The sequence below is a fragment of the Podarcis muralis genome, chromosome 6, assembly GCF_964188315.1.
Source record: "Podarcis muralis chromosome 6, rPodMur119.hap1.1, whole genome shotgun sequence".
Lineage (NCBI taxonomy): Eukaryota > Metazoa > Chordata > Lepidosauria > Squamata > Lacertidae > Podarcis > Podarcis muralis.
The window spans coordinates 85,080,570-85,094,765 of NC_135660.1; the positions used below are offsets into that span (position 1 = coordinate 85,080,570).

Here is a 14,196-nt window from a genome sequence, read left to right on the forward strand (position 1 = left end):
GAAAACAACAACCCTACTGCCTATGGAAGGTGCGTGTTCAAAACCAGGCTCAGTCATGGAAACACCAAGTCACTTATTTAAAACATTTCTACCCCACCTTTCATCCAATGGATTCAAGAGCAGTGCTTCTAAGACATAAAAACAATTCAAATGTACAAATACAATAACATCTTTCATAGAGACTGAGAAGCGGCAGAAGATTTTGGAAACTAAAAGCTGATGGAGACAATATAACCCTTTAAAAGGTCAGAGGAAATAAACATGTCTCAACCTGGTGCCAAAAAATGTACCGCATTTTTCGCTCTATAAGATGCACCTAGTTTTTGGAGGAGGAAAACAAGAAAAAAATATTCATAGAATCATAGAATCATAGAATAGAATCATAGAATCATAGAGTTGGAAGAGACCACAAGGGCCATCGAGTCCAACCCCCTGCCAAGCAGGAAACACCATCAGAGCACTCCTGACATATGGTTGTCAAGCCTCTGCTTAAAGACCTCCAAAGAAGGAGACTCCACCACACTCCTTGGCAGCAAATTCCACTGTCGAACAGCTCTTACTGTCAGGAAGTTCTTCCTAATGTTTAGGTGGAATCTTCTTTCTTGTAGTTTGGATCCATTGCTCCGTGTCCGCTTCTCTGGAGCAGCAGAAAACAGCCTTTCTCCCTCCTCTATGTGACATCCTTTTATATATTTGTACATGGCTATCATATCACCCCGTAACCTCCTCTTCTCCAGGCTAAACATGCCCAGCTCCCTTAGCCGTTCCTCATAAGGCATCGTTTCTGAATCCCAGAAGCCAGAACAGCAAGAGGGATCACTGCGCAGCGAAAGCAGCAATCCCTCTTGCTGTTCTGGCTTCTGGGATAGTTGTGCAGCCTGCATTCGCTCCATAAGACGCGCACACATTTCCCCTTACTTTTTAGGAGGGAAAAAGTGAGTCTTATAGAGCAAAAAATACGGTACTTTCTGCAACAATTGGACCTCTTTGGGGAGAGCAGTCCACAGGGAGCAATGACAGAAAAGGTCCCCAGTGCATAGCTAACTCAACTCCACAATGGAAACCACTGGGTTTAGTCTCCCTCCTCCAGCCCTACTGGTCTTCTTTGGTACAGCATGGGGAGAGGGACCAGCCCCAAACCAACAGTGTGAGGCAGAACAAGCAAGAGTTCTTACCTCCTGTAGTCACAAGAAATAAGAGTGCCTTACACACTAAAACCAATACAACCTGCAGTTTGACCTCATTGCAAATAACCACAGATAGAATTATCCATCACGGCTTTATCCTTTCAAAAGAAACATCCAAGCTGGTTGCCTTCACAAAGTTGATGTCCAACAACCCCCTTGTTGTCAGGCAGTAGTTTTGCCTTTAATACACTGAGCTGAAAAGGCTGGCAGAAATATAGGCCAGACTGTGCCACCGAGGGCTTTTCTGCTTCTGTCGAGCCAGGGAGGTTTCATCATGCAGCCCTCAAGGCCTTTTTTGGCAGTTCTTGGCAACATTTGACACCTCCACTCCACCCTGCTGCCCTCATGCTGCCTGCCCAAAGCCAGGTAAGGAGGCGCTGGGTTTGGGGAAGGAGGCATGAGGGCTTTGACAGGTCCTGGAGTCCTCTTGCCTCCTTCCTTAAGCCTAGTTACCACATTCCCAGCTTTGGCAGTCCCTGGCAACTTTCCCACCTGTACCCGACAAGGCAGTGTGCGGCCTGCAGGTTCGGTGTCAAAGTACTCTTGCGGCCCACTTGGTATGAAAAGTTGGGCCGCCCTGGTCTAGACATACTACAACCCCTTGGCTACCATGAGTTGGACACCCATGACTTCTACCATGTTCGCAACAATCCACCTTCTGATACTCATACTCCTTCCTGCTTACAAAGGCAGTAGCATTTTGCTCATCAAGCACACGCCGTTTGGACGTAATATTTAAAGTTTATGTCCTCTGACAACTTAAATAGCTCTGATTAGTACTGAAAGTTAGCTTGGGTTGCAAAATGTCTATTGAAGGTGAGTAGTTTTGCAGATGAATTAAGCAGCAACTTGTGACAAAGCTGTTACCATCAGGAGATAATTGACCTTATTTGACTGTTAAGCATCCTGAGGCAAAGTTGAGTGTGCTTAAATCCTGGCAGGTTAATTATCTAGTGATTACAGTAGGCTTGGAAGGTATTATGGCTAAGAACCATTTGCAAAACGACACTATCAGAAAACTAAATTTAATAATAATTAAAAGAAATGACAATAATCAAGGTCGCCAGTCATGTATTGCTGCATAATGAGCACCGAATAGCCATAATTGGATAGCAGCAATAATTACTTTTATACCAAATAGCCCACGTTTAAATTTATTATGTGAAGCCTAGTTAATAAATATCAATGAGCTAAAATTGCAAAGAAGTGATCAAGGCATCAGTTCAAATGTTCTAACTGATCTACTTCACTGAGCTGTTGAAGTAGGTTTAAAAGCACCCATGCAGCTCAGAAAATATGGACATTTATATCTGAATAAATCATCAATGTCATTCAGATGCAGTTGGGTATTCAAAATAAAATGTGGTATTTAAAACTAGTTTAATTGCTTTCAGGTTATAAATGAGAACAGATTTTCACTTTGCTGCTTTGAACTATTGAAGAATATCAAAAAGATATGCTATCAGCACCCCTAAATATATTAGATATTGGGAATGTAATAGATACAATGGGAAATGGGAACTCACCTGGACCAGACGGTCTTCCTATAGAATGGTATAAAATATTCAAAAATCTACTAGTCCCCAGACTTCTAGAAGTCTATGAGGATATAGCTCATAAAGGTATATCTGCTACAACATTCAATGAAGCTTTAATAATAATTAAACCAAAACCTAACAAAGACCCTACTAAATGTGCAAATTATAGACCAATATCATTAATGAATGCTGATGCAAAGATTCTGAATGCAATATTGGCGGCAAAATTACAAAAAGTTATTCAAGACTTGATACCTAATCAAACAGGTTTTATAAAAACAACACAAGCTACAGATAATATCAGATTAACAATAGATTTGATAAATTTAAATAAAGATGAAGAGGAGTTTATGATATTGTCATTAGATGCAGAAAAGGCTTTTGACATAATATATAAAGAATTCATAGGGTGTGTGTGTGTGTGTGTGTGTGTGTGTGTGTGTATGCGTAATATAAAAAATACAAAGTGAGACATTAAGGAAATCCAAAGGGAAAATATGAAGAACAGAGGTTCTGACGAACAGATTATTAAAAACGCGTGAGGTAAACGGTGGAAGTCTTTTTTAAAAAACAACAACAACAACAATTTATTTAAGGTAGATACGGACAAGATGAAATTATACAATTGAATATAAATATAGATGGGAAACGGCTATGTATTGTGAGTACTTATCTACTTTTAAAAATTTTCACTTATGATCTTTTTCTTTTACTTCTTTATTCTTTCTTTGTTCTTTTTTTCTTTTTTATGATATCTTATCTTTCATTTCACTGTTTTATTGTGAATAGCATTTTACAGAGGTATAAATAACTGTAATTATGAAAAGAGACAAAATATTCTCTAATTTCCCCCCCCCTTGGTTAAATGTATTTTCTTTTTCTTTTGTATTTTCTTTTGTTGTGAATATGTATGTTTTCTAATTTGTACTTAATAATAATAAAAAAGAATACATAGGGTTTGTGTTACATAAATTTGGTTTTCCTATAGAATACTGTAATTGAATTAAAATGATTTATAAAAACCCAACATCCCGGATTGTTACAAATGGAAGAATTTCAAATTTGATTAGTTTAAATCGAGGAACGAGACAAGGATGTCCTCTTTCTCCATTATTATTTAATCTGTGCCTGGAACCATTAACAAGAGCAGTAATTCAGGATGAGCATATCAAGGGTGTAAAACACAACAAAGATAATTACAAAATTGTATTATTTGCAGATAACATCCTTTTATTTATTACAAAACCAGAAGATACAATTCCAAAAATTATGGAGAAAATAAAAACCTTTGGCATAATATTGGGATATTCTATAAATTGGACAAAATCAGAGATTTTACCAATTGGGCCAAGGGCTACATTGTATAGAAACCATCAATTTCAGATGTGCAAAGACTTTATTAAATACTTGGATATAATGATTTCATCAGATATAGACCAAATTGTAAAGTTAAATTTGAATCAAATTATAACTGAGATTTCTTTTGATATTGAAAGGTGGGGACCTCTAAACCTTTCCCTTTTGGGAAAGGTTAATGTCCTCAAAATGAATCTTGTTCCAAAGCTTTTATACATTCTTAGAGGATTACCAATACATATTCCCAAATTTTACTTCCAAAAAATAAATCAACTATTTAGATCGTGCCTCTGGGGTACAAAGCCACCAAAAACATCACTACATAAAATGCAACTTCCAACTAAGGAAGGTGGCTTTGGTCTCCCAAATATTTATAGCAGGAGTAATAAAAAGAAATTGTTATTTAGGCGAATTGAATTTAATTCTAAATTATATTCCGGAAATGTGGGAGATTACAAGGGGTCCAAAAAAATGGACGTACCGTGCCATATTAGAAGCAAAAAAGCTTGTTTTGATGAATTGGAAGAGCCACAAAAAGATTCCATTAAGCACATGGATTGCTAATATGGACGGACTAGCTACATACGAACGAACTGCATGTTGACGCAAATTAAGAATGGATATATATGAAGAAATCTGGAAGGAATATTTAAGTGATAAGGCGGACAGTGGTGGGAAGTAGGGGGAGGAGAGGTGGGGAAATATTGTTAAAAAGGTGCAGTCATAGGTATAGCAGTACTCAAATTTGAATTGTTAAATTCTGTTAGTAGTGTTATTATGGTTTTTGTTGTGTCTTTTGTGGTTGATGTTTGTATTGAAAAAATGATTAATAATTCAATAATTAATGATTAAAATGATTAATATATATATTTTTAAAGGCCAGCAACACTCACCGTCTCATTCCCAAACAGGACGTCAACGTAAGGTAGAACTTTCATCATGGGCTCCTTGTAGAACTGGCTAATAAATGGTGCAGAAAGGTTCAAAGTGAAGATCTTGTTGTTTGCAGAGGCCTGAGATGCCACTTTCAGTATAGATTCCGGCGAGACCGTCAAAAAGAAGCCCTGCAAGCAAACACAGAATAAATTGCTATTCAAATGTGTTTTTAAAAAAAATAGTATTTCTGTTGTGGGGGTGGAAAGAAGCACACACAGAAATAAGATGCCAGAGTACCGCCAAATTCCCATTTCCTGGAGCCGGTCCACGAGGATAGCATGGTCAATGGTATCAAAAGTCAACAAAAGATCAAGGAGGAGGAGGGAGGTCACTCTCTCCCTGTCCCCATTCCCTGCAAAGGGCAACCAACGCCGATTACAGAACAAATTACAGAACAAGATGCCTAAAGAAGCCACAAGTTTTGATCCTGCCTTGGTCACATCTGGTGAGTTGGGCTTGGTTCTCTTTAAGCAAAAGCCATGTTCTTTTATTTTTAGGGGGGGGGGATACTGTTTTTATTGATGGGACGCAGGTGGCGCTGTGGGTTAAACCACAGAGCCTAGGGCTTGCCGATCAGACGGTCGGCGGTTCGAATCCCCGCGACGGGGTGAGCTCCCGTTGCTCGGTCCCTGCTCCTGCCAACCTAGCAGTTCAAAAGCACGTCAAAGTGCAAGTAGATAAATAGGTACCGCTCTGGCGGGAAGGTAAACGGCGTTTCCGCGCGCTGCTCTGCTTCGCCAGAAGCGGCTTAGTCATGCTGGCCACATGACCTGGAAGCTGTACTCCGGCTCCCTCGGCCAATAAAGCGAGATGAGCGCCACAACCCCAGAGTCGGCCACGACTGGACTTACCGTATTTTTCGCTCTATAACACGCACCTGACCATAACACGCACATCGTTTTTAGAGGAGGAAAACAAGGGAAAAAACATTCTGAATGAAACAGTGGATGTATCATTTTTGTGCTTCATGCTGTGGCCACAGACATGTGATCTGATGGTGAATTTGGGGTGACCCAATGCAAAAATCCTGATAATTCCTGTGGATCCATGCTTTGTAACCACGGTTTTGCACCATTGCACCCCCAGGCAACAGTGGGTGCGTGATTTTTTGGGTGCAGGCTGTAGCCATGGACATGCTATGTGATATGATGGTGAATTTGGGGTGACCCAATGCAAAGATCCTGAGAATCCCTGTGGATCCATGCTTTGTAACCACATTTTTGCACCATTGCAGCCCCAGGCAACAGTGGGTGCGTGCTTTTTTTGGTGCAGGCTGTAGCCATGGACATGCTATGTGATCTGATGGTGAATTTGGGGTGACCCAATGCAAAGATCCTGAGGATCCATGTGGATCCATGCTTTTTAACCACATTTTTGCACCATTGCAGCCCCAGGTAACAGTGGGATCTATGCTTTGTAACCACATTTTAAGTGGGGAGCGAAGGAAAAACAAAGAAGGGACATGAGAGGGCAGAGAAGCAGCTGGCTAAGAATGCTGGAGAGGGATTTAACCGGTGGGAGAAAAAGAAAGGCAAAAGTTCCCCCCCCCCCAAGCCAGCCATCTCTCTCTCTCTCTCTCTCTCTCTCTCTCTCCCTCCCTCCCTCCCTCCCTCCCTCCCTCCTCCCCCCCTCTCTCCCTCTCCCTCCCCCCCTCTCTCTCCCTCTCCCCCAGCAGCACCGGAGCACAGAGAGGAATTAGAAAGAACGACACTGCTTGCCTGGAGGGGAGGGGCTTTCCCTGCTCTTTGTTCCGTTTCAGCAATCACAGCAACGAAACAGAGACGGGTGGGCAGTAAGACCCTGAGGCAGAATGCAGGAAAGCTGCCACTTCCTCTTTTCAGGTTTCCCTTCTCCGTGACTCACGATTTGACTTTTGCTTGATTTTTTGGCTCCAGGGACCACACATTCGCTCTATAACACGCACAGACATTTCCCCTTCCTTTTTAGGAGAAAAAATCTGCGTGGTATAGAGGGAAAAATACGGTAATGGTCAGGGGTCCCTTTACCTTTACCTTACTGTTTTTATTATTCATTTCTTACTTTTCACTTCCTGAAAAGGCAGCATAAACAAAGAAATAAAACACTTTACTTTTTCTGATAACAAAATAAAGGGGAAACCATTTCCATAACTTAACATCCAACACAAAACTCAAGTTGAAAAGCTATTAACACAATCCTGCGCATGCCTCCTCAGCCATAATTCCCACTGAGTGCAGCAAGACTTATACCCAAGGAAGCATGTACAGGATTGCAGTCAAAGGGGGGGGGGGGGGGCTTGTTTTGCCCAAGAAGCAGAGTAAAAATACCTAGAAAAATCCCAAAAGGTTTCTGGGTCACAAGAGGTATCACATAGGATTTAAACGTTTGTCTGCTTGATTTGCGCATGCAGCTTCTGCCTAAGTTGCTTCAAGCCTTTCTTATATAAAATAATTACAAGCTGCTGTGAATTATTTACAGCATGGTTACATTTCACATGTAATACCTGGTAAGTTATGTTGGCACTTGCAAGCTTGTGTGTTGAATTTGGATGTTCGTATAATTACGACCACCTCTGATGACTGTATAATTATGGACAACATTTACATAATGCATGCAAGCAACATTTTAAAAGCGGAGTGCCTCACCCCTCTTTTAAAAGAAAAATGGCACAGCCTGAGTTGGCTTAATTTATTATAAACTACTGATTATGGAGCATAAATCTATGGAAGCTTGTACTATATTGCAGAGAGAGAGAGAGTTGTGAAAGAATTGTTGCATTAAGAAAACACAAAACATAAGAAGCTATCAGGCAACCTCAGCACATATAATCCTGAAATGTGCGATGATTAAGGCTGAGTGTGCCAAATACTGCTCTTTCAAAATGTGCTACTAAACGTATAATTAGCCAGCTTTCCAGGCCCACAAGGTGCTACAACACCTTTGAGCCACAAGGTTGCAACTGTGATAGGAAATAAATGAGAACAAAGTGATGCCTTAAATAATTTAGATGAACACACAAGTAACAGGTCTTTTATTTTTTAAACTAATTTTAGAAATTTGGGTAATGTAACAAAAATTATCTTTTAGATTCCAACAGGAAGTAAGGTAAAGGTAAAGGGACCCCTGACCGTTAGGTCCAGTCACGGACAACTCTGGGGTTGTGGCACTCATCTTGCTTTACTGGCCGAGGGAGCCGGCGTACAGCTTCCGGGTCATGTGGCCAATGTGACTAAGCCGCTTCTGGCGAACCAGAGCAGCGCACGGAAACGCCGTTTACCTTCCTGCCAGAGCAGTACCTATTTATCTACTTGCACTTTGACAGGCTTTTGAACTGCTAGGTTGGCAGGAGCAGGGACCGAGCAACGGGAGCTCACCCTGTTGCGGGGATTCGAACTGCCGACCTTCCGATCGGCAAGTCCTAGGCTCAGTGGTTTAGACCACAGCGCTACCCGTGTCCTTGTAAAAAGCAAGAAGAATGACTTTAAAAAGTGGAAATCTTTCCCAAATGGGAACAAACTGTATACAAATGCAGTTTGCATTTTTTTAATCATAACAAAGCCACATTCTGTCATCGCCAATTCAGACCTCACCACTGGAAAACCTGGAAAATATTTATTCATTATTGCCACCTTCAGAATTTTCTCCTCAATGGGATGGAAGAATTCAGCAAAACAATTTTGGAATGTTTTGGTCTACAATAAGTTCTCAGGAACCGCCCCACTCCTGCTGAAAAACTAAATAATCCTAAATTATGGCATAATCTAACTAGAGAATCTTAAATTATGATACAACCTATTTCCAAAACCTTCCAGCTTTGCAGCTGTATACTAACCACATGGCTGATGCAACAATGGCAGAAGTGTGACATATTGGATAGATGAGCATTTAGTTTTGAAGAGTGTTGATATTGTTACCACTTGATTTCTCTCATTAGGTTCTGCAAGGCATTGCTACTGGCAAAAGCAGAAATCATGGCTGAGTTATAACAATGCCCCTTTTACCATCTTAGTTTTCTTGGTGTCATCAGAATTGATTGCATCTCTGGATGTACTCAGTGATGTTTTTTAAAAGCTCTTTGGCTGAGGCTGGGAGCACTTCTATTTTTCTCTACCCAATTTTTGTTAACCTTTAGAACAGTGTTTCCCAAAGTGGGCGATATTGCCACTGGGCGGGGGGGGGGGGCAGGTGCTGGAAGGATCCAGGGGTGCACTTGGGGGGCGTTGAATAAAAAATCAGAAAAACTGTACATGTTTCATCTGTTGTGCAATGACGCTTACTGATGTAACATAGTTGTATTTATTTATTTCCAAATAAACACACAAAATGCAAGGGTTGTAACAAATATAGATGCATAAAAAACACAAATTTGTCACTGCATCTTTCTGTTTGTTCACTTAAACAATATAGGTTTCCGTGGGGTGTGTGAGCATTTTTGTTTCTGAAAAGGGGGTGGTAGGCCAAATAAGTTTGGAAACCTTTGCTTTAGAAGCTAAATGAACTTTGAGAAAAGTAAAATACAATGACTTGGCGGAGATAGCGTGGGACACAAGCATCCACAGCCATGCTGAAACATTGCTTCCTCCTCCTGTGGATTTAAACACACTGTGCTTAAAAGAACCACTTTCAAGTGTCCCTTTACCAAAAATGAAACACCACTTAGTACCCTTAAAGGTTAAAGTTAACGAAGCTCAGGGTCACATCAGAAATTTATCATGAACCTCGCTTCAAAACATCAAAGTCACTGGCAACCAGGGTGGGGGACTCTGAGTGGTGCTCTAATAGGAAATTCCCTTGAACGGCAATGTAGACGCAGCCAGGATTCTTCATGTTTATTACATTTTAAACCCAGATTTTATCTTGTACTTTCAGCAAAAAGAAATTGCTGGTTGATTCTTTGATTTTCACTGATTTGATCCAGAATGCAGTTGTTTTAAATTGGACCGAGTACGGATGGCACGAAAGCAAAAATTTCTCTGAGTAATGATTTTGGCTTGCTGCAGTTTGCATTGTTTACTTTAATGGAAGCATGGCTTCATAAGTGGAAAATGACGACGGTTTTAGCTATTGTTTTATTTCAAGCAGGCAGTGTTCCCGTTTCTGATGAAAGCTGAATTTCAAACACTTTTCTGTACTAAAGTAAAAAGCTGAACTGTCAGTATGTGTGATTATATTGACCCTGACATTTTCTTTTAAATAAGTGCCAACATGTCAAAAGGAGAGGGGGCTGCTTTAAGGCTGGAACAGTTTCATTAATGCTAAAGCAAACTCTTAATTGTTGCCACATTGGTATTTATCATTACAACAGCTGCGCTGCAAGTTCTTGAGATATAGCAGCGAACATTAAGAGCATCAAACTTTTATCATATACATGCCTAAGATGATGCTTTAGAGATGCACATCCATTTCTAATTAAATTCTATGGCCACAGCCCAGGCAATGGCTTCAATATACACTCAATGGGAAAAGTTCCTCCCTTCTTTTTCAACAGCAACTCTCCAAGCAATATCACAGACCGCTTTTGAAATTATTTGGAAGTTCCAAAATGGGCTCGCTAAGTTTTCTGTCCAAAGCGCTATTGGCATATGGAAGCCCAGGGATGGTTCCACAGCAACCTGTTCTTCTCCTTAGGCTGCCATGGAAAGTTTGCATTAATATAGCCCAAGATGTCTGGGACCTTAGCCCACAGATAATTCATGGTACAATGCATATTTCAAACTATCCCTGTGTAAGTTGTACAATGCACTGAACCACTTCTGCAATCATAACAGCCTAAGAAGAGCCTGCTGGTTGGAAATTCCCAGGTGTCAAAAAATGGCTACAGTGGTACCTCGCAAGACGAATGCCTCGCAAGACAAAAAACTCGCAAGACGAAAGGGTTTTTGGTTTTTTGAGTTGCTTCGCAAGACGATTTCCCCTATGGGCTTGCTTCGCAAGACGGAAACGTCTTGCAAGTTTGTTTCCTTTTTCTTAACACCGTTAATACAGTTGCGACTTGACTTCGAGGAGCAACTCATAGAACGCGGTGTGGTAGCCTTTTTTGAGGTTTTTGAAGACTTTGGTGATTTTTGAAGCTTTTCCAAAACTTTCCCGAAACCGTGCTTCGCAAGACGAAAAAAATCGCAAGACGCAAAAACTCGCGGAACGAATTAATTTCGTCTTGCGAGGCACCACTGTATTTATGTATGCCACCACTGCGGCCCGTGTTTTGTTAGCCCCCAAATGGAAAACGAGCAAGGTCCCAACTACAGAAGAATGGCAACTTAAACTGATGGAATATGTGCAGCTTGCGGACCTAACGTACAGAATAAGAGAAGAAGAAGAACATATGCTTAAAGAAGACTGGAAAATGTTTATTGAATATATGGGGGGAAACTGTGTACACTTGAAAACGTTGGCAACGTTAAGATAAATTCAACAGTGTAAACAAGTTTTGATGGCTGTATTAATGGAATACTGAATGGTTTAGTTTATGTAAAATATGCAAGGATTTATGATATGCAAATTGAACCATGGAACGAGAAGACATTTTAAGGTTGTTTAATGAATATTTTACATTTTAAAATAGAAAATTTAATAAAAATTATAAACAAAGAAGAAGAAGAGCCTGCTGCATCAGGCCAGTAGCCCACCAAGTCCAGGATCCTGTTCCCACAGTGGTCTACCATATCCCTATGGGAAGCAGGCAAGCAGGATCTTAGCATAACAGTTCCTTCCCCTCCTGCAGTTTCTAGCCAACTGGCTTACAGAAGAATACTGTCTTCAACACTGCTGTTACAACTTGACCCTCTTTGTGAACATCGCCTTTCATTATATCCTGCCTTCTTCGTACCAGCTCAGGGAAGGGAATATACAAGCAATTTCCTTTTAAAATAAAAATAAAAATCAGAACAACCCTGTAAGGTAGGTTGACCTGAGAAACAGTAAATGTCATTAGCTGGGATCTGAACCTGTGTTTAACAGGCTGGGACAAGATTTAGCAGGTTGGGAACATTATATGTCAAAAAGGGCCCACTCTCTCTCTCTCAGTTTATTTTAGTTGCTAGGTTACCGGCTGAAAAAGGAATTGTTCCTAACAGATTTGCAAGAGGTTAATTTGGATTTTCATCATCCCCAGCTTGCTCTTATTACTGGTTAATCCAGCCTTGAAAGCACATAATTATTGCTATCGGTGTAAGTATTACCTTACAGTAAAGAAGCGCAGGCTAAAAATATTCCCGCCGTGTGAAATCAGATTTTGTTGCCCTGAAGATGTCCAGAGGAACACTACACAACCCTGCACCATATTTACAAGAAGCTCCACACAGCCTATAGGAGTCCTGAGAACACTGCTTTCTGAATATACTTTGGCCTACCTCTCACTGAGATACCTGCCCTGTACTATGTAAGATTGTAGGTAAGGACTAGCATAGTTGAAAGCTTCTCCCTACACAATAATTTTGCTTCACGCAGAAAACTAGAGACGAGGGGAGGTATTTTATTGCTAGCTTCTCTATACACAGGAATATTTAGTATTTTTCACGGAGAGGCATTAAATCACATGAACGCTTACCTGCAGTCTGAACTGAAGTCTTATGATCCCAATACTGGTTTGTTGAACCAATTATCTATGTGATTCCACCCCCTCCAATATCTGCCTAAGTCCAAACCTGTTAAGGAAATGCTTGATAACGGTACTGTATCTGAACACCATACCAAATTTACTATTTTTTATTATTAGATTTATATCCCACCCTTCGTCAAAAGATCTCAGGATCAAAAGATGCCAGCATGGCAATGCAGACAAAAAAATTGAGACCCTCCAAAGCAGTCGGTTCCCCTAGTAAAAAAAAGAAATCCTTTGCAACCCCTTCCAATAATGCCCAGCCTTCGCCGAGAGCAATTCCTGCACAATACAACCAATTTATTGGGGAAGGTGGGGAAATGCAGTGACTGTGGATCTTCCTTTGAACAGCCCAAGAAGAGACTACAGGAATGCAGTTCTCATTCACACCCACTCGTCCTTATTCCCATCCGAACAACACAGAAGGATGCTTCTGATTTCCCTCTTTTAATAAGCCTACTTTTCTCATGATGCGATCTTTATTATAGCGAGATAATATGCTCTCTCTTTGGGGCTCTTGAAATTTATTCTGAAGAGGGTGACAATGGTTTTGACTAATATTTTTCCATGTTTTGTGCTGCTGTTACAGCATGAAAGCGATCAGCGTTTGAGATAACATGTGTAATTATCTCTGTGCACACACTATCAAGATTACTCTTTAGGAAATAATGAATGATTACTTTAAGATTGCAACTGGTGTGTGCAGCGGAAACAGAGTTAAATATACTTTACGCTAGGCAGAAATTCACTGAAAGCAGCTCAGAAAGCCAAAAAGTTACAAGAAAGTGATTTAAGGGGGTTAATTTTAAAAAGTGACCTTGCCCCCCCTCCCCCAATTTCTCATAGCAATTGCTTTAAAAAAAAAGAAAACGCAATGATTTGGTTTTAGTGTTTCAGTAGGCTGGCATATTGGACAGGAGTCACTTCTGAGATTCTTATGGGCAGCAGAGGAAGATAAAGCAACTGAAGCTGAATTGGACAGGTAAGGGAAAGAGGCATCAGATAGAATAATAGAACTGGAAGGGACTCTGAGGATCACTGGGTCTGACCCCCTGCAATGCAGGAATATGCAGCTGTCCCATATGGGGATTGAAGGGCAGATTCCTCTCCCAGTCCTCCTTTAAGCTGGGCAGCGGGGGGACTCTGGTTATAATGCCAACAAATCAGGAAGTCTGACAAGTGCTGTTGCATAATGTCAGGTCAAAGCGTGGGGGGAAACAGGCATAGTCCAAGACTGGGTCCTAGATCTGACCTGGGTGGATGAGCTGGGAAGAGTTGCTTTAACCCAGCTTTATCCAGCTGGGCTTTTGATGTAGCACCACCGCAGACTTGATGATCAGGCAGGTAGTGCTGCCTTGGGGTTCATAGTGATTCCAGCTTGAGGTCTTGGTCATGTTCTGGCTTTCAGTGTCTGCATCTAGAGGCAGATTTGGGTCAACCCCATTACCAGATAGTCACCCTGGTTGAGTTGGGGGGCAGGCGATGTTGAGAACTTCAGAAGGCTTGTGCTAGAGGTCTACAACCACCATCCTGCAAAGGTGTGGCATTTATAATAAACGCACAGTCTCTAATCACTCTAAATAATGACTGTAGAAGCATT

The 14,196-nt window shown here is 41.0% G+C and overlaps 1 protein-coding gene across 2 annotated transcripts in view; it reads right to left on the reverse strand.

Annotated features, from left to right (window-relative positions):
* ADK (adenosine kinase) overlaps positions 1-14,196 on the reverse strand; it is a 208,474-nt gene that overhangs the window by 68,055 nt on the left and 126,223 nt on the right. For both annotated transcript variants that reach the window (XM_028729084.2, XM_077930650.1), the window contains exon 7: positions 4,975-5,145. In XM_028729084.2, coding sequence (XP_028584917.2) covers positions 4,975-5,145 — 171 coding nt within the window. The remainder of the gene's footprint in view (positions 1-4,974; positions 5,146-14,196) is intronic.